Below are 20907 nucleotides of genomic sequence, written 5' to 3'. Positions count from 1 at the left end.
AATGATCTCTGTTTCCTACCTAATGACCTCTGTTTCCTACCTAATGACCTTCACATTCACCTACCTTATGACCCCTGTCTCTTGTCTAATGACCTCTGTCTCCTACCTAATGACCTCTGTCTCCTGCCTAATGACCACTGTCTCCTACCTAATGACCACTGTCTCCTACCTAATGATCTCTGTTTCCTACCTAATGACCTCTGTTTCCTACCTAATTACCTTCACATTCACCTACCTTATGACCCCTGTTTCTTGTCTAATGACCTCTGTCTCCTACCTAATGACCTCTATCTCCTACCCTATGAACTCTGTCTCCTACCTAATGACCTCTGCCCCCTACCCAATGACCTCTGTCCCCTACCTAATTACCTTCACTGTCCCCTACCTAATTACCATCTCTGTTCCCTACATAATGACCTTCACTATCTACTTGTTAATGACAATCTATCTAAAAATTAATGACGTTTAGTTTCATCATTGACTATACTTTAAACCCAGATTGACGTTTACAATAACGAGTTTTGTTGTGGTTCTTGTAGAATACTAATGGATGATGAATAAGAAGATAGAGCAAATATGACCACGGTAAAAGGCTACATCAAATTTTCTGAAGAAACTGGCAACCATACAAACAGCACGTGTTTGTCGGGCCAAGAGGCACGCTAAGGTACAACAACAACACTGCAGAACGGCCGCCCTATGGCTACAACGGAAGCCACGTGTGTGCTATACAAATACCACGATAGTGTACACAAAGTGAAAGTGGAGTACGCATTAAATACGTAATATCCTATATTCGATAAGTCCAACGCCATTGAATTCAAACACGTAACAAGCCGTGATCTACTCCAGTGCCGGATGTTAGGTGTTTGTTTTGTCCCCCGTAATGCCGTCCACAGATCAATTTATAACACAGACACTATTTTTACTTCGAGATTTTTGTGACGTCCATGTTTGAGTTTAGAAGTTGATTTATGAAGGAAATGTAAAGCATGTACTTATTATCCAGAATTGTAAAAACATCACGAAATTAATGGCGTTAGACCGACCGTCTCCATTATTGACGTCACACTTCGACATTCGTGATAAAACCATGTCTAATTTTGAGACCGACTTCCGGCAAATTTCGTTCCACCCGGGTTTATCAAACAGCCTGTTCCCGAATTCGAATGAAGTGCAACAATATGACTGGTTTGGAATGCTAGTTCTCAGTCTGGCTCTAGCGAGTCCAAATTTGTTTTGGGTGTCCACAGGGATATGGAACACAATTTATGGCTTGAGCGGTAGAATTGCAGATAAATGCTAATACCGCGGCGTTACTGCGCATGAATTGTTACTAGACGCATACAGCGTTCGTGTCAAGTTAAACACCAAATGCTAATAAAATATATATGTAACGAGCATTTTTAATCGGACAAAAACAGAAAACACTAAAAATTGAGTTCAGGGTAATATAGCCATGGATGATATTCTTTTAATATAGATTTAAATTAATTTTAGCGATCGATTCCATGTGCTAGAACAATAAAGGACAAGGAGCGATTAGCTGGATAAACTCAATGAAATCATCACCGGACACTATACGTACATGTAAAAAATTTAAAAATTTGAGAATAAGGGAGAAAATATTCAAGGCATAGAGAAAGATGTCATGTTCAGTGATCAAAATTAATTGTCTGATAATTATAACAGAGCAGTGTCTGAGCGGGTCAGTTTTGTAAATTAAGAGTGTCCAGTGAGGTGAGATATATTTCTGTATTTTAAGATTTGATGTGTAATTCTTAAGAAAGTAATGTGACTTGATTCTATAAAAGTTGACAGTTAGTTGATTATTAGGAAATTTTAAAAAGTAATTATTGAAATTAAACCGTTTCGTGGTGTGCGGTCGTTGAGTTGTATGTGACTAAGGACCGAAAGCTGCGGACGGAGAGGCGCGCGCCTTGTACATAAGGACATATGTGATGTAAATAACTTTGTATCTTTTGAACTGTAAACAAAATGTAAATAGGAGGTAGAATATTATGTAATCATTTAAAATAAAGCTATATTGGTCAAAACGTGCATCTCCTCTAATTAGCGAATAATTAATTAGGTAAACAACCTCACAGAGAACGGTTGAACGTCGAAGTGCGTCTCAGCTTCGTAAAGGTACTCGGTAGTTCCGATTTACAGACATTGATTAGAGAAAGCCAAACATTGTAACTGTACATAAAAAAACTAAAAGTAATGTAAAGTATAACTGTCTCCCTGAAGAACGAAAAGCGATAAACACGTGGTCGATTTACGTCAGACACACTTATAGATGTAACGTGGCGTGTGCATTGTTTACTTGTTGGATCCGGTGTCTTAGCACATGGACTCGATTCGTATGTGCCAAAGCACATCTGGACAGTGGTAAATACACAAAGTTCCACTGCCATCGGCTATTCATGAATGAAAGTATATCTGTTCGTGTATCAAAAATTGACACCGAAGTCCGTGAGATACAAGAAAGGTCTTGGTTTTCAATTTCAAATGACTTTCATTCATACTTCTTTGTGAGTGTTAAGTTTTCTTCTGTTTCTATCTCAGAAATATTGGCAAAAACAACTTTCTTGAGATCGTTTTCAAAACCTAAAACTAGCGGTTCTTGCAGTTATTTCTATGACTAAACCCCCAACCCTACCCCCAGCAGCCATCTTGTTCTTCCGATTCAAGTCTGATATTCACACAGGCAAATCGGGGACGGAACACGGTTAACTTTTTTGACAACGTTGTGATATTTTTTCTTAAATGATAGGCGAACGATTTTTGGAAAACAGTTTTGAACGGCACGATGAGCTAATTTCTATTTTTTCGTTGATACGGTATCGCAAAGCCATTGTGACGTCATCCACATTAATTTCCCAATTAAGAACACAACAAACACGACAATAAAAAGATTCATCGCCGTACCTCGCAAACTATCGCTTCCATGTAATAGCCAGCACCCGGTGAATTCAAAATTATTGATTTGTAAAAAATCCGGTCTTTAAAGATGAGAAAATAATCAATGTTACGGTTAAAGATATCCTATGTATTTTTGTGGGGGTTTTCTCTTTTTTTTTCCATTTAATCGTTGGTTGTTGTGACCATGACTTAATGAAAAGATTATGTTAATGGTCATGACAAAAAAATACGGCGACTTCTGTTAAGCTTCAAACATTTGCGCTGAATGAAAGCTTTGTTTTTCCAGCATGTGACCTAGCTTTAGGACATCGGAAACATGATATCATACCAATCTCTCTGACAAGTAGTAGTGTTGCCAGGTTTCTTTGTACACTATCGATCAAGACATAGCCGATTTCGTCACCTCCGGAGTAGCTTGTCTCAAGCGACTGCATATAACCATTCATCTGAAAAGCCAACCTCTTAAACCAGGATATATAAAACAAAGACCTTATGTCAAAAAGCTCCTTGCCAATTGACTATAATATCTAACCCGTGTGTCAGGGACAAAATATCTGGGTTCAGCAGGTGATGGTGAGGATGTAAAGGGAGGTAACTACACTATTACCCGATCCTTCCATTATGCAAATTTAGGGGATTCCACTCTTTCATTCTGTATGTATTGAGACTTTTGTCAATACTTTTGACGAATATATATATACTTACTACAATATACTCTTTACAAACCTTCGATTCATGGGAAAGAGAAAAAGAATTTAGCACTGTTTGAAAGCGCCGCGTTCTTGGTATTGATGACAGGACAAAAGACTATCAAAAGCATTTTAAAATAATTCTAAGGATACATCGTCTTTTTAATCATCATTGCTGTTTTTCTTATTTTTTTACCTGTAAATAGTTCTACACTCTTAATTGTGAGTGGACTGTAAAGGAAGCCAAAATTATAACTGTTGACAAAATATCCATAGCCACATTTGTTATTGGACATTTTATAATTAAAATAAAATTCTGACAGTAATATCTCCAAGAACGTGTTGACCCCATCATGTACTTTTAACAATCCGCTTGGAATAGATACTAAGTCCTGATTGAACAACTGTGTGTAATATATTGGTTTCAGCTTACTAGTATCGTTAATACCGTATTATACTGTGGAACCTTAAATCGGCGACTGACCGATCCATTTCATCACGAACTCCAAACCAGACGATTAACGACACATAATACTATTTTATTTCAAATGTTTTGTCTCGAGTCTAGATTATACCGCATGCAGAGATTAATCTACCTTTTTAGAGAAAGAAACCCCTTGCAGAAATATATGTGAAATTTAGACTTAGCAACTGATCAATCAAGCGGAAACCTAAACCATTGTACATGAAGCAAGGTGAGACTGTCCGAGAGAGTTCGGACAAAGATCCCAAAGAATGCACGTGACGTACAACCATGTGCATTCTGGGAACATTGAGTGGTGTTATTTGCATAACTGGCTCATTTTGATCGAATAAGAAGTACAAACTTATAAAAGTAGCGTTGAAAAATTATTAACGAGAAGAACCGAAAATTTAAGCAGAAAATGGTGGATATTTGTGGAGGGGAATTACCTTCAAGTATAAATAGCAGTAAAATGAAACAGATTGGGTCCTGACATGGTCCACACGTAGCGTTAATTCGGTCTCCGTTTTAAAAAATCGTATTTCTTCATTTTCTTCGCATATCTGTAATAAACTGCTATGAAACATAACAGAACTGCAGTACTGACACATGTCAAGAAATGCCTCGCATTGCGTCAAATTTCATGATTATCTTTGACCTGGTGACCTTGACCTGTAGCTCCTTAGTCTATTTTAAGTAATTATCCTTCATTATGACAATCTATCTACATGTAAGATATTACAAATTAACCTTTGAGCTGATGACCTTGACCTGTGGTCAGTAAATTTCTATTTTGATTTTAGTCAATAACGCTTCATCATTCAAAGCAAAATATATGCGAGTCACATATTTCAAATTTACCTTGACCTTTGACCTGATGACCTTGAGGTCTTTGGTCGGGTCACCTCTCATTTGATTTGATGTCGAGATTGATAGTAACACCAAGCGTTGCATCTTACAACATTGTAAATACTAAATTCTTCCATCTGGATCTGGAACATGTAATATTTGGCATATAATATTCCGCAATTCGACTCAAATTTAGTTAATGTACATCCGACGTGAAACACGCGAATACCCGCTCCGAAACATTCCACTCTCCTTTACCCAGTCATTCTGATAGCTACACGTATTGTTTTAAATACACCAACAAGAAAAGGTATCAACGGGAACACGGACAGATGGATACCAGTTGACAAATGCGACCCTGAGTCCGCGGACTAGCAGCAACACCGAAGCGAATATCACTCAGAACTGTTGTTCTCTCTTTGAATTTGGCGTACGCGTGGCTTCTTTTAACAAGATCAGATGATTTACAACTCCGCCTTTTTAATGTGGATAGTCCAGTATCCATGTCTTCGAAATGGCGCCATTCGATGAAATATGACTACGCGTGTCCAAGCGGACATAGTGCGGACCGTGAACGGTGTTACCCGAGCTGTATTACCCTCCCACGTCATATAGTACCACAGATCATGTATATATAGCTACTTTGTTTCTGATGTGGTTGCCAAGGTCACTATAGGTCACGTGTACGGTCGAGACGTCGTCTATATTGGCGGTCAGCGGACCAGACGATCGATCAGACTCGGACACTCGCTACTTGACTGACCTACTTGTATGTAGGTGCGATTGATGGACGGGTCAACGACACAATTGAAATACTGCCAAACCAAGCGACCAGTTTCATGAGCGTCACACGTGTGTTCACGTTACTTTTTTTGTTTCAGCCTTCAATCATTGTTATATTGTTTCAAATGTTTACTCATTGTTTATCTATCGCTTTACACATCATTTAGTATGCTACGTCATTTTGTTGATGTTTTTGTTAATGTTTTGTTTCCAACATTAATTTTTCTATTTTCGTGTGATGCCAGCAATACTATCTTTAATGTTGTGCGTCTCGTTTCCAAGAAGTAGATGTTCTGACAAATCAAATTCAACTAGTCACAACTGATCTCTACCAGTCACAACCGATCTCTACCATTCACAACTGATCTCTACCAGTCACAACCGATCTCATCCAGTCACAACTGATCTCTACCAGTTACAACTGATCTCTACCAGTTAAAACCGATCTTTACCAGTTACAACCGATCTCTACCAGTTACAACCGATCTCTACCAGTTACAACTGATCTCTACCAGTCAATACCGATCTCTACAAGTTAAAACCGATCTCTACCAGTCACAACTGATCTCTATCAGTCACAACCGATCTCTACCAGTCACAACCGATCTCTACCAGTTAAAACCGATCTCTACCAGTCACAACTGATCTCTACCAGTCACAATCGATCGCTACCAGTCACAACTGATCTCTACCAGTCACAACTGATCTCTACCAGTCACAACTGATCTCTACCAGTCACAACCGATCTCTACCAGTCACAACCGATCTCTACCAGTCACAACTGATCTCTTCCAGTTACAACCGATCTCTACCAGTCACAACCGATCTCTACCAGTCACAACCGATCTCTATCAGTCACAACTGATCTCTACCAGTCATAACTGATCTCTACCAGTCACAACTGATCTCTACCAGTCACAATCGATCTCTATCAGTCACAACTGATCGCTATCAGTCACAACCGATCTCTACCAGTCACAACTGATCTCTACCAGTCACAACCGATCTCTATCAGTCACAACTGATCTCTACCAGTCACAACTGATCTCTTCCAGTTACAACCGATCTCTACCAGTCACAACTGATCTCTACCAGTCACAACTGATCTCTACCAGTCACAACTGATCTCTACCAGTCACAACTGATCTCTACCAGTCACAATCGATCTCTACCAGTCACAACTGATCTCTACCAGTCACAACTGATCTCTACCAGTCACAACTGATCTCTACCAGTCACAATCGATCTCTACCCGTCACAACTAATCTCTACCAGTCACAATCGATCTCTACCAGTCACAACTGATCTCTACCAGTCACAATCGATCTCTACCAGTCACAATCGATCGCTATCAGTCACAACCGATCTCTACCACTCATCGCTGGAATCTATCAGTTACTGCTGATATCTACCCGACCGCTGATATTTACCAGCCACCACCGATCTCTACCACTCACAATTGATCTCGTCTCCCCGATCAACGATTACCTTTTATATTGCCTGGCCTGATTTTCTTTCAAAGGGTTGTACCTATAAACGTCTGCCAACGAAAAAAATGTTTACACATGGGTATTTACTTTGCGTAACGGATTGAATAACACAAAAGTCGGTCAAGTTATTGAAACCGAGCTTGTATTCGGGGTCATGCCATAGAAAATTAAAAAAGGAAAAACCTTTGTTAAACATTACTAGAAGAATGCATCTTAAAATACGCAACTGTTTTCTTTAATAGTTACCAAAAATACGAATTTCCTCAAATCAGAATATTAATTAAGTCTCCAAAAACCATAAAATTGGTCAAAGCTTTTCTGGATTCAAATGTAAATGAATAAAATAAAAATCTTTAAAGTTTTAATCGCTATATAGTTAGTAACACTTGTGCGTGTCAGGACGATCCTGCAAGCGATGGTTTACTAATGACCAGGATATAGTGCGAACACGATGGACCAACAAGGGACAATTTACTAATGAACGGGATATAGTGCGAACATGATGGACTAACAAGGGACAGTTTACTAATGACTAAGATATAGTGCGAACATGGTGGACTAACAAGAGACAGTTTACTATTGACTGAGCAGGGATAGAAAAATCCACTCGTCCGCTCGTCTAGACGAGTCGGAGCTACTTTCGGGCGAGTGATTTGTTTCAGCTACTTGTCCGGCGGGCAAGTGAAATTAGTAGTTCTGACTATTGAATATCAACTTGGACACTCTTAAAACTAATTTAAATCCACCGATAGTCGATCAAATACATCGATGTAGTATCCTTCTTTACACCACGTGTCAAGACTCGGGCTGATCCAGACTACGCGAAAACCTATTACGTCACCACAAATGTTGTTAATTAGGTTGTTTTGTGTACGTAGTTACTGTCAAAAAGTCGATGTTCTCGCTCGCGTTCACAGTGAATTAAATATGAGTAAAACAATAAAAGCAAGTGTTGAGTTCAAACATTTGATATAGAAAATGATAATAAAATGTGAGTTCCTTAAATTATGTTTTGTTGTCTTTTTTCTTCTGGTGAGTGAATATTGGATTCGAGCAAGTGAATTTCAAGTTTCACTTGCCCGACAAACGAGTAGCTGAAAATATTTTTCTAGCCCTGCTGAGATATAGTGCGAACATGATGGACCAACAAGGGACAGTTCACTAATGACTGAGATATAGTGCGAACATAATGGACCAACAAGGGACAGTTTACTAATGACTGAGATATAGTGCGAACATGATGGACCAACAAGGGACAGTTTACTAATGACTGAGATATAGTGCGAACATGATGGACCAACAAGGGACAGTTTACTAATGACTGAGATATAGTGCGAACATGATGGACCAACAAGGGACAGTTTACTAATGACTGAGATATAGTGCGAACATGATGGACCAGTAAGAGATAGTTTACTAATGACCGAGATATAGTGCGAACATGATGAAACAACAAGGAATAGTTTACTAATGACCGAGATATAGTGCGGACATGATGAACCAACAAGGGACAATTTACTAATGACCGGGATATAGTGCGAGGAGGCACGCCTTAACAATATTCCGCATGCTTGTCATTGTTGATAGGTTATTACAAACAGTGACGACTGATGGAAAGGTTAATATCTACCCAATAGAATCGAGATATAATTGTGATTCCGTTATGTCGCAATTTTCCTTTGGCCTTATACTTGAACATTCTCATCGCGCAAACACAGACAAGGAAAATGAAATATTTATCTTCACATCTGCTCTTCAGACAACGTTTAAATATATAACGAAAACTGGACCTAAACAAATTTTGTCAATTTCAACATTTGACGTTTTTAAATCCACTGATAGGAACCGACGGCTTTGAAAATTGTGCCTAGAACCTGTGTTTAAGTACATATTCACATCTTAATATAAGGTATAATTACATAAGTGGAGTTTTGTAGCTAACTGCATATAAATGTGCTGCTTCTGTAAAGAGTACAGTATATTTCATAATGTTGGCTTCAAAAGATGGCTGGTTTCCAAGATTAATTATAATGATACAAGACAATGTCACATAAGATGACACTAATAACAAATATATCACGTGACACTTCATTAGAGCACGTATCTATAGATAGACTGCAGCTCAAGCTGACGCAATCTTCATACCGAGACGGCTCAGTTGCAAAGAAGAATACTCCGTGTCAAATAAAGAATTTAAATCACATCAGACACAGATTCGTATCAGATTTATGTATAATTCATAATATTTTGCCAGCAAACCACTGTTTGTTTATCTAATTCGCCCGAACTCTATGTACAGTAGGAATTAAGTTTTCCCAAACGTTATACAAAAAGTTACCGATAAATAATTTGAGTTAGATTCGGTCATCCACTCTATAAAAAACAAAAAACGAGATCGAACGTGATTGAAGACAACTTTCTAAATGAGCTAATCTGCCATAAAGGACACGTTAAAAAAACCCACTGAAGACAAAACACGTTGTATTAACTGCTGTTAACAAACGTTTTACTCCTGTACTTGTGAAACCTTATCTGTCGCGGTCAATCGCCCGTAACCGGAAAATCTTTATAGTGGCGTAGTATGCGTGTATTATTTATCAAACTGTCGACTAAGTACATCCAGTTTAGGGATATTGAGGATAAAACAAAACGTGGTTAGTACGCATATATAACGCCTCAGTACGCCAACAGTACACAGAGTAAGGTTGGAGAATGTGTTCTAAGGATAATCCTCTCGCTCATTAGGTTAGGTGTACTGTTGACCCAGAATTAACCTCACCAGCCCTAACTTGTGTGAATCGCCATGTTGTGGTATTATCCGAGTTTTATTTTTCTTCTCTCAACAGCTATTTCTCCGCCATTTCTACGGCGGATTGCCATGTGGTCGACATGTTTGTATTAAAGAATAAAATTTAGGCATGAGTAACGTGTAAATAATGAAAACTTCGCCAGGAATTCGTGAGTGTATACACTTGGCTCGCAACATCCATTGTTGGAACATGTTTACCTCGCACCTTACCAGAATTAGAAAATTGTTTTTTTGTTCTACCTTTCTCAGACATTCTTCTGTTTTACTCAGTGACCATGGTGTAAATAAGAGTTTATATATAGGAACGTTCATCTCACGAATGACAAGAACAGATATAAAGGAAAGCCAGCACATGGCGTATCTATCGTAACTCGATACGGCCTAGATACCATGCGGTCTTCTTATGGTAGCTGTTGTGCTCGCGTACATTCTGTAAACAAGTCAACAAATACGTTAAAAGCAGCGAAACTGTTACGGTCAACTTTAAAACGCCGTTCAGCTTGACCTATTTTTGACCATTCTATTTACGCGGGAAATTGTAAACCATACGAGTAACGGATGAGCAAATCAATACATGTGTATGTGGTTTACAATCGTGTCTGGAACATGGTGGCCCAGGCTAGCGAAGACTGCGTGATATTTACATTTTACTTTTCGTTGACGTGGTTAAATTCTGAATTAATTCTAATAAAATCTTCGCCAAATTTGGTATCCGATTCCATGTATACTATAGCCAGCACGTGGTTAGCTACATCATCATATAAACCAAGAACTGACACGAAACATGATCACACCATACAGAACAAAAAAACAATACACACACATACACGACATATGGTGACGAAACAAGACACAATGAAAACACCATGGGAAACAAAAACACGTCAGAATTATATTAAAATTTACCTCCTCCATGTTGTTGAACAAGATAGGGAAATCTCCAAACATTTCCAAGTCCAACAGCATAGCTGATCACCATAAAAAAATATTGTAATTTGCTATCCCATTTAGCACGTGCTTTTCCATTTGCTCCGATCTCGTCTGTATTAAGAGGCACTGTCAATTCGCCATTTGCCTCTTCCTCTAAAACATTTTTCTTGGTCATGATATCGAGCTTTCCACGATGTTTACTAGCAATAGTAATAGTAGTCTATGAATGGACTGGTACAGTGGACGATACCAAGTAGGACAGGGGAGGTAAGCTTCTTGATACATTAAAAGCCGTGTCATAAAACGTGTATTTTTTTTAAGCCGGTGAACCATTTGCATGTTTGCGTTTTGCGTATTAATATCATTACGTTTCATATCGAGGAACCTTCTTGACCAGTCCAATAAAATGAGAAAGTCTCGCTATTGAACACGAACTATTGTAACACAAATCGGGGTCAACTGAACTAGAAATTAGAACATTATCGCCATGACTATTTATAACAAAAAAATAGAATAAAAAAGACGACATGGAATATGCCAAAACTGTATTTTTTTTAGTCGGACATAGTTCCAATGAATTACCCTCAATAACCGTACGTCATCCTCGAAGCTCCATAGCTTACCATCACTTTCGCTGTCTGCACGGTGCAGGGAGCGAAAGTGGTCGTAACCCCTGGAGTATCGAGGATGACCAAACGTTAGAATAACCTGTTACTTAACAGCTAAATTGAGTTTGATACTTGTATGAAAATTAGCCGATTCTTGTGTTTTAGCGTTATAATACATGATAACAGTCCGATGGAAGTAGATTCATTTTAATATTTTACGTGCCTACGACTTTTGGACGATCGTCGGGTGAAGATCATGCAAAACAAATCGATATCTGCCTGCCCTACACACAATTTTAGTGCGCACGCGAGATCAGTGTCTGCATATCTCAAATAGACGATGTCGATTGCGGCGATGTCAGACCATTTATCACAGAATCGAAATCAACATCACAGAAATGTGTGACATAGTGAAATTGAACAAGATTAATCCGCCAATATTAACAATCAAGACAGGCTTAACATATGGCTGTTTCTAAAGAAAACCAGCAACACTAAAGGTGTTTCAACAAAGTTTCATGTCAAAGATGTGTTTTGATGAAATTTATATTCTCTATAAATGAAAGCCGATAGCCAAGCCATTCAGAATCTATTTATTTACTTATTTATTTATCAATTTAATTGTTATTATCTTACCGTATGTTGTTTTTCATGTTTGGAACAATGTTGTAGTCTTTCAAACTCATATTATAAATGCTATATAAATATTTTGCATTTAGTTCAAATCGATGTACTTCTGTCATATTTTTTTGGAAATTAATATTTGTACGTTTACATTTACATTTTAATATGATCGTGAAATAAGGCCATATTTCTTGGAAGAGCATCAAAAGTTTTAGTTATGACGTCATAACGATGACAAGTGAACTATGACATTTATGGTCGATATATTTACCCCTGAACGGCACTTGTATTAAACAGTCTATCAAGTTAAGCGTTTAAGTAATATGTTGTTATCAAGCATGTCGTGCTCAGTAAATTGAGGGACACGAATATTTGAGTCCAGTACCGAAGCTTTTCCGTTGTTACTCGGTCAAGTTTTGAGAACTCATTATATTTCTTTGTAACTGGACTCCTCATCAAACGGTGCTCGAAGACTCCTAACAAAACTACCGTCGTGCATATAAATTATCATCTCACATTCAGCGTTTGACGTCAACTTAATTATGACGTCATAATAACTAATTCATGTCAAATCGGTGGAAATACGACATTGCTTGTCACCTGTGTCAATCAAGCCTTGCTATGACGTAATGATGTCATCAACTACCCCCCTTCCCCCCCCCCCCCCCCCCCCCCCCCCCCTTTCCATGGACTTTTTGAGGATTTTGCTCGCTGTAAAGAAATTGTAAAAGAAGAGGAAGCCCTTGGAACAAGGCATTGGCATTTGGATGCTCGTTCCCGGACGAATTAAGATATTCGTTAGAAAATGCTCACTGTATTGACATTTTAATTTATAAACAAACATAATTTTTTTTCCATTTGAACACTTTCAAACTTTCCATGGACTTTTTGAGGATTTTGCTCGCTGTAAAGAAATTGTAAAAGAAGAGGAAGCCCTTGGAACAAGGCATTGGCATTTGGATGCTCGTTCCCGGATGTTTCTGATAGTACCCCGGTCTTCTGTCACATGGATTCAACCTGTTTACCATATACTAGCCAACAACAGTAATTAGTTAAAGTTGATAATCATCGTAAAATAAAATCTACAGTTTAGAGAGGTCACGACCTTTCCGCTCACTAAGTGGAAGGAATTGGCATTAGGGTTTATACTAACCAGGTCATGTTATAGTCATTCAGCCAGGAGCTTACCATTGTTGTCCGCGAGGCCAAGGCTATTCATCGTAGACGTAGGGGTATTCACACCAACAAAAAAAAATACTACTCGAATGGGGACGTCAGTTTACGGACCCCACCTGTACTACCATAACCAAACAACTCAAGCACTACATAATTCGATACAAAATAAACATCTAAAGTCTATTATATAAATAAAAAAGTAAAATGATATTTTAGAAATTCAGACGACACGTCGTCAAACGATGAACATGTAGACCAAGTTGACAGATCCAGATTGTACATTTTTTCACATTCAAGGCTCCATATATCAGAATGTCTCCAGCTACACACCATTGTGATGTCTACAGTAGAGCATTGTTATGTCAGCTGTCTTTACTACAACTGATTTCATTCGGAATTTATCTGAGTGAAACTTCGGTAAGTCTAATGTCTAAGTCAAACCTCTATATATTAGATGAAACCATTAAATCTGGTAAAAGTCAAAAAGTAAAATTTTGTTGTCAGGTGTCAATAGTCAAACTTTGTTAGGTCAGGTGTCAATAGTCAAACTTTGTTATGTCAGGTGTCAATAGTCAAACTTTGTTATGTCAGGTGTCAATAGTCAAACTTTGTTATGTCAGGTGTCAATAGTCAAACTTTGTTGTGTCAGGTGTCAATAGTCAAACTTTGTTATGTCAGGTGTCAATAGTCAAACTTTGTTAGGTCAGGTGTCCACAGTCAAACTTTGTTATGTCAGGTGTCAATAGTCAAACTTTGTTATGTCAGGTGTCAATAGTCAAACTTTGTTATGTCAGGTGTCAATAGTCAAACTTTGTTATGTCAGGTGTCAATAGTCAAACTTTGTTATGTAAGGTGTCAATAGTCAAACTCCTTGTCAGGTGTCAATAGTCAAACTTTGTTAGGTCAGGTGTCAATAGTCAAACTTTGTTATGTCAGGTGTCAATAGTCAAACTTTGTTATGTCAGGTGTCAATAGTCAAACTTTGTTATGTCAGGTGTCAATAGTCAAACTTTGTTATGTAAGGTGTCAATAGTCAAACTCTGTGTCAGGTGTCAATAGTCAAACTTTGTTATGTCAGGTGTCAATAGTCAAACTCCTTGTCAGGTGTCATGTCAAACTTTGGTGTCAATAGTCAAACTTTGTTATGTCAGGTGTCAATAGTCAAACTCAAACTTGTTATGTCAGGTGTCAATAGTCAAACTTTGTTATGTCAGGTGTCAATAGTCAAACTTTGTTATGTCAGGTGTCAATAAACTCTGTCAAACTTTTGTTATGTGTGTCAGTCAAACTTTGTTATGTCAGTGTCAATAGTCAAACTTTGTTATGTCAGGTGTCAACTTTGTTATGTGTCAGGTGTCAATAGTCAAACTTTGTTATGTCAGGTGTCAATAGTCAAACTTTGTTATGTCAGTCAGGTGTTATGTCAATAGTCAAACTTTGTTATGTCAGGTGTCAAGAGTCAAACTTTGTTATGTCAGGTGTCAACAGTCAAACTTTGTTATGTCAGGTGTCAATAGTCAAACTTTGTTACTTTGTTTTGTTATCAGGTGTCAATAGTCAAACTTTGTTATGTCAAGTGTTAAGTCAAACTTTGTTATGTCAGGTGTCAATAGTCAAACTTTGTTATGTCAGGTGTCAATAGTCAAACTTTGTTATGTCAGGTGTCCACAGTCAAACTTTGTTATGTCAGGTGTCAATAGTCAAACTTTGTTATGTCAGGTGTCCACAGTCAAACTTTGTTAGGTCAGGTGTCAAAAGTCAAACTTTGTCATGTCAGGTGTCCACAGTCAAACTTTGTTATGTCAGGTGTCAATAGTCAAACTTTGTTATGTCAGGTGTCAATAGTCAAACTTTGTTATGTCAGGTGTCAATAGTCAAACTTTGTTATGTCAGGTGTCAATAGTCAAACTTTGTTATGTCAGGTGTCAATAGTCAAACTTTGTTATGTCAGGTGTCAATAGTCAAACTTTGTTATGTCAGGTGTCAATAGTCAAACTTTGTTGTGTCAGGTGTCAATATTCAAACTTTGTTAGGTCAGGTGTCACAGTAAAACTTTGTTATGTCAGGTGTCCACAGTCAAACTTTGTTATGACAAAAGTCCACAGTCAAACTTTGTTATGACAGGTGTCCACGGTCAAACCTTGTTATGACAGGTATCTACGGTCAAACTTTGTTATGTTAGGTGTCAATAGTCAAACATTGTTATGTCAGGTGTTCACAGTCAAACTTTGTTATGTTAGGTGTCAATAGTCAAACATTGTTATGTCAGGTGTCCACAGTCAAACTTTGTTATGTCAAGTGTTAAGTAAAACTTTGTTATGACAGGTGTTCACAGTCAAACTTTGTTATTTCAGGTGTCAATAGTCAAACTTTGTTATGTCAAGTGTTAAGTCAAACTTTGTTATGTCAGGTGTCCAGTCAAACCTTGTTATGTTAGGTGTCTTTGTTATTTCAGGTGTCAATAGTCAAACTTTGTTATGTCAAGTGTTAAGTCAAACTTTGTTATGTCAGGTGTCCAGTCAAACCTTGTTATGACAGGTATCTACGGTCAAACTTTATTATGTCACATGCCTACAGTCAAACCTCATTATGTCAGGTGTCTATAGTCAAACCTTATTATGTAACATGTCTACAGTCCAACCTCATTATGCAAGATGTCTAGTCAAACCTCATTATGTCACATGTCTACAGTCAAACCTCATGCCAGATGTCTATAGTCAAACCTCATTATGTCACATGTCTACAGTCAAACTATGTTATGTCAGGTGTCCACAGTCAAACCTTATTATGTCACATGTCTACAGACAAACCTCATTATGTCAGGTGTCTACAGTAAAACCTCATTATGTCACATGCCTACAGTCAAACCTCATTATGTCACATGCCTACAGTCAATCCTCATTATGTCACATGTCTATAGTCAAACCTCGTTATATTAAATGACGTATAAAAGTAATCTTCGTTATTTTAAGATGTATGCAGTCGTAATATCTGTGTCTTCTGAACTCGTTAGCTAAAACTTGTGAGGATGTCTACAGTCAAATCTCGATATGAATCTTATAAGTATATATGGAGGTTTCATTAGTGTAAGGCATGCTGTCATTTGAGAACGTGACATTCATATAACTTCGATATGTTACGGTATCTGCAGTGAAATTTCAGTACCTCAATCATCTCCACGCTTATAACCAGACCTTACAAAACTTCTTGCCCCAGTATGTTTTCAAACTGTCAAATGTATACATGTGTATTTATCTTTTCTCGGTATTTTCGACGTAAATAATGTACTTTTTGAATCAACGAAGTGTTTAATAAGTAGATTTCGTGGTAATTGGGCAATTGAGAATTCGAAATACAGTTTATTTTTTAAAGGATCCACAGGAAATTGTTTGTGACGAACACAGTTTTATGATATACATGTAACAACTGACAACGCCTATACTTAGTGTATCGGCTTCATTTAGAATTCTTCTCATTTCCGAAATATCCCGCCATGTTATCTACCAGGTCATATGGAGGTTAGCCATATCGGCCACACCCTCGGTTGTTTGACAAAACAAGTCTTTTCCAAACCAGAGTAACAGTTTTATATACACTCCGAGACAACAGTGCCGTTTATAATCAATCTTAGCAAGTGATGAATTTCCTGTCTAGCAGTGCACGTCATTTCCTCCTAACTTTTACGACACACGTGCACGGCGAGGTTGTGGAACCAAATTGCTTAATCACTGTCTAAAGAAATCCTATTTAGGTTGGAACTAACTGCAGTCTATGGTCAAGTTAAGGTTAAAATTTGTAAGAAAACAACCAGCCAGTTATCAATAATCGGTCATTCTCCTGGGTTGGCGTGCTGACAAAACATTCAGTGTACGGTTGTCAGTGTACAATTGTACATTGAGGACAAATCCTGGGCAGAAGTAACCGCTCGAGCATGTATGGCATGTATCCCGTCAAAATGTTATCGTAACTTCATTTATCATTAATCCCCAATGACGTCTTTGGATCGTGCTGCATGTTCTGATCTGTCAGAGTTACTGCCCTTTGTTTCACTCTCGAATGGCGATAAGAATGGGTAGCAGGAAACAGTCAATTTGCATTTTTTCCTGAAATTATTGGTCATATTTGAGATATACAGGTATAGCAGTTTAGTTATTAAAATACATCCTTACATGTATGTATATATATATATATCTGTAAACTACATAACAATTACATATATAATAGAGAAATAAAAAATGTGTAAACCAAAAATTTTCTCTGATTTCTGACATGTGATTGCCATGGTTACAAACTCAAAAAAATGCTTAAAGTGCACAAATACTATTCATTCTAACCTTAAACTACAACTTTATACATGAAATTTATTTCTGAACATCTCAGTCTCAAAATCAGCAATATTGTCATGGTAACAAGCTACACGTGATGTACTTACATTTCAGCAAATTCCAACTCGGAACGCTTTCACATCATGACCACGTGTAAACACTTTGTTACCGATGAGACAACGCCTAGAGATAGGAGCTCGAGGAGTCAAGGAGACGAACAACCTGTAAGGAACGAACTAACCTGAGGAATTCCTGCCAAGTCCCTGTGGTTCATACAAATTGTAACACGGTGACAAGGGATGTAACTGCTGAAAACGGAAAACTGAACGGAATTCTTAATTTTTTTAATATATATTCTAAGATCAGTAGCGCTAAACGACAAATAATTACCCCCAAGAGAAATATTTCATCATTCCCTCGAGTGTTTAGTGCTGAACAAGATAAGCCACGTAATGATCAAGTTATGACCAGGTGAATTCGGAAATAAAGGTAGAAATAGCTAACTTAGTATACACTTTCCCCTGTCCGGTTGAAAAGCAAAATCTACGCTTGTGGCGGTATCCGGTACTCATGAACGTGTTCACACGTACAGACACCAAAGTGTTCACTTTCTTCGTGTGATAGGTAAATGGACGTCATACCCGGCCTCGGTCCCGGTCCTGGTTCAGGGAGTGAAAACTTGAACGCAGATCTCTGTAATAAATCGGTAATGAATTCATTCAAAGTAACGGATTTATAAAACTGGGCTATAATTTTAAATGGGAGATAATCCAATACAGTAAACACAAATACAATATGAATGGTGAAATAAAGAATAAATTAATAATGATATACAATAGAAAATATAGATAATTACAACTATGAATGAAAACTCATCAATGCAACGCTTACTGCGCAATAAATAATTCCGACATTCTATCGACGTTTTAGAATATCGGTCTAAAGTCGTTGAACCCCAGATATGAAAAGTAGATGAAAAAAGGTCCGGATAATTCGTACTATAGAATTAGAGGTATTCGTTTTTATACGATTCTCGTGTAATCCGAGTGTCTCTACTACTGGATAAGATTTTCTGAGATTCGCAACAAATATTTCGAAGTGCCGAGCTTAAAAAGTCTACCTATGGTTTGTGCTGGGTGATGAATTTGTAGTATCTGAAAGAATTCAGCAGAGTTCAGTATCTCAGCATGCGTACCTGGATTGTAGAAGTGGTATGAATTTAAATGTAACAGGACCTGAATATTAAGACCGATATAAAATGACAATTGATCAAGAATCAGCGGTGATGTTACTTAGGGCAGATACCTCAGTGTTACCGCATTACAACAAATGTATTCCTTAAAGAACACACCTGTGTCTTTGATCTATGCCGAACAAGCACGCAGGCTACCATGTGCTACATGCTAATGATCGTACCTGTATGGACTCCTTGTACCACCGGAAGCACCAAATTTATGTGGAATTTTTGTTTTATGGTTTGCATGCATGTAACAGATAGAAAATAACCAGAGAAATTGAATAACAGGATTTTCAGGACTAATTATTTGAGATGGTATAGAATCCAGAATCTGGTTCAAACCAATAAACAAAACACCGTCTATAGCCAAGAAAAGCTCAGCTATAATAAGCCATTAAAATGTTAAATGTTCTGAAAAGCCAAGATGTCAAATAGTTGGTTCATGGTCAAACACAGGGTTATAAAATATTCAAACTGTAAACACAGATCTGGAAAACAATTCATGATTTAAAAAACGCCACAACAATATATATTGTAAATGGACGACGATCCGTGTCTGTAGTCACAGCAACTAGACAACTGGAATAATAAACATACAACTGTTACTCTAATATCCTTCGGTTACAATAAACAGACACAGATATAGTAAATAGTCTACAGTTATAATAACCAGACACTGATTTAGTAAATAGTCTACAATTACAATAACCAGACACAGATATAGTAAATAGTCTACAGTTATAATAACCAGACACTGATTTAGTAAATAGTCTACAATTACAATAACCAGACACAGATATAGTAAATAGTCTACAGTTATAATAACCAGACACAGATATAGTAAATAGTCCACAGTTATAATAACCAGACACAGATATAGTAAATAGTCTACAGTTATTATAACAGACACAGATATAGTAAATAGTCTACAGTTATAATAAACAGATATAGATATAGTAAATAGTCTACAGTTATAATAAACAGACACAGATATAGTATAATAGTCTACAGTTATAATAACCAGACACAGATATAGTAAATAGTCTACAGTTATAATAAACAGACACAGATATAATAAATAGTCTACAGTTATAATAAACAGACACAGATATAGTAAATAGTCTACAATTACAATAACCAGACACAGATATAGTAAATAGTCTACAGTTATAATAAACAGACAGATATAGTAAATAGTCTACAGTTATAATAAACAGACAGATATAGTAAAAAGTCTACAGTTATAATAAACAGACAGATATAGTAAAAAGTCTACAGTTATAATAAACAGACACTGATATAGTAAATAGTCTACAGTTATAATAAACAGACAGATATAGTAAAAAGTCTACAGTTATAATAAACAGACACTGATATAGTAAATAGTCTACAGTTATAATAAACAGACACTGATATAGTAAATAGTCTACAGTTATAATAAACAGACACTGATATAGTAAATAGTCTACAGTTATAATAAACAGACACTGATATAGTAAATAGTCTACAGTTATAATAACAAGACACAGATATAGTAAATAGTCCACAGTTATAATAAACAGACACTGATATAGTAAATAGTCTACAATTATAATAAACAGACAGATATAGTAAATAGTCTACAGTTATAATAAACAGACAGATATAGTAAAAAGTCTACAGTTATAATAAACAGACAGATATAGTAAAAAGTCTACAGTTATAATAAACAGACACTGATATAGTAAATAGTCTACAGTTATAATAAACAGACAGATATAGTAAAAAGTCTACAGCTATAATAAACAGACACTGATATAGTAAATAGTCTACAGTTATAATAAACAGACACTGATATAGTAAATAGTCTACAGTTATAATAAACAGACACTGATATAGTAAATAGTCTACAATTATAATAAACAGACAGATATAGTAAATAGTCTACAATTATAATAACCATACACAGATATAGTAAATAGTCTACAGTTACAATATACAGACACAAATATAGTAA

General features: G+C 36.9%; 1 protein-coding gene and 1 long non-coding RNA gene across 2 annotated transcripts in view; both read right to left on the bottom strand.

The window, feature by feature from the left end:
• LOC132546718 (sodium- and chloride-dependent transporter XTRP3A-like) overlaps nucleotides 1-11116 on the bottom strand; it is a 48459-nt gene extending 37343 nt beyond the window's left edge. The window contains exon 1 of the mRNA XM_060210436.1: nucleotides 10918-11116. Coding sequence (XP_060066419.1) covers nucleotides 10918-11116 — 199 coding nt within the window. The remainder of the gene's footprint in view (nucleotides 1-10917) is intronic.
• A 6159-nt stretch (nucleotides 11117-17275) lies between these two features.
• Nucleotides 17276-18368, bottom strand: LOC132546726 (uncharacterized). The gene is made up of 3 exons (XR_009554068.1): nucleotides 18265-18368; nucleotides 17782-17896; nucleotides 17276-17452 (listed from the first exon to the last, which is right to left on the bottom strand). It is a non-coding gene; the product is annotated as an uncharacterized LOC132546726 (long non-coding RNA).
• Nucleotides 18369-20907: the final 2539 nt, after the last annotated feature.

The sequence above is a fragment of the Ylistrum balloti genome, unplaced genomic scaffold, assembly GCF_031769215.1.
Source record: "Ylistrum balloti isolate Yb309-2 unplaced genomic scaffold, AGI_CSIRO_Ybal_v1 Utg369908, whole genome shotgun sequence".
Classification (NCBI taxonomy): domain Eukaryota; kingdom Metazoa; phylum Mollusca; class Bivalvia; order Pectinida; family Pectinidae; genus Ylistrum; species Ylistrum balloti.
The sequence above is the reverse complement of the archived record's forward strand: the minus strand, read 5'-3'. Positions and strand labels throughout refer to the sequence as shown.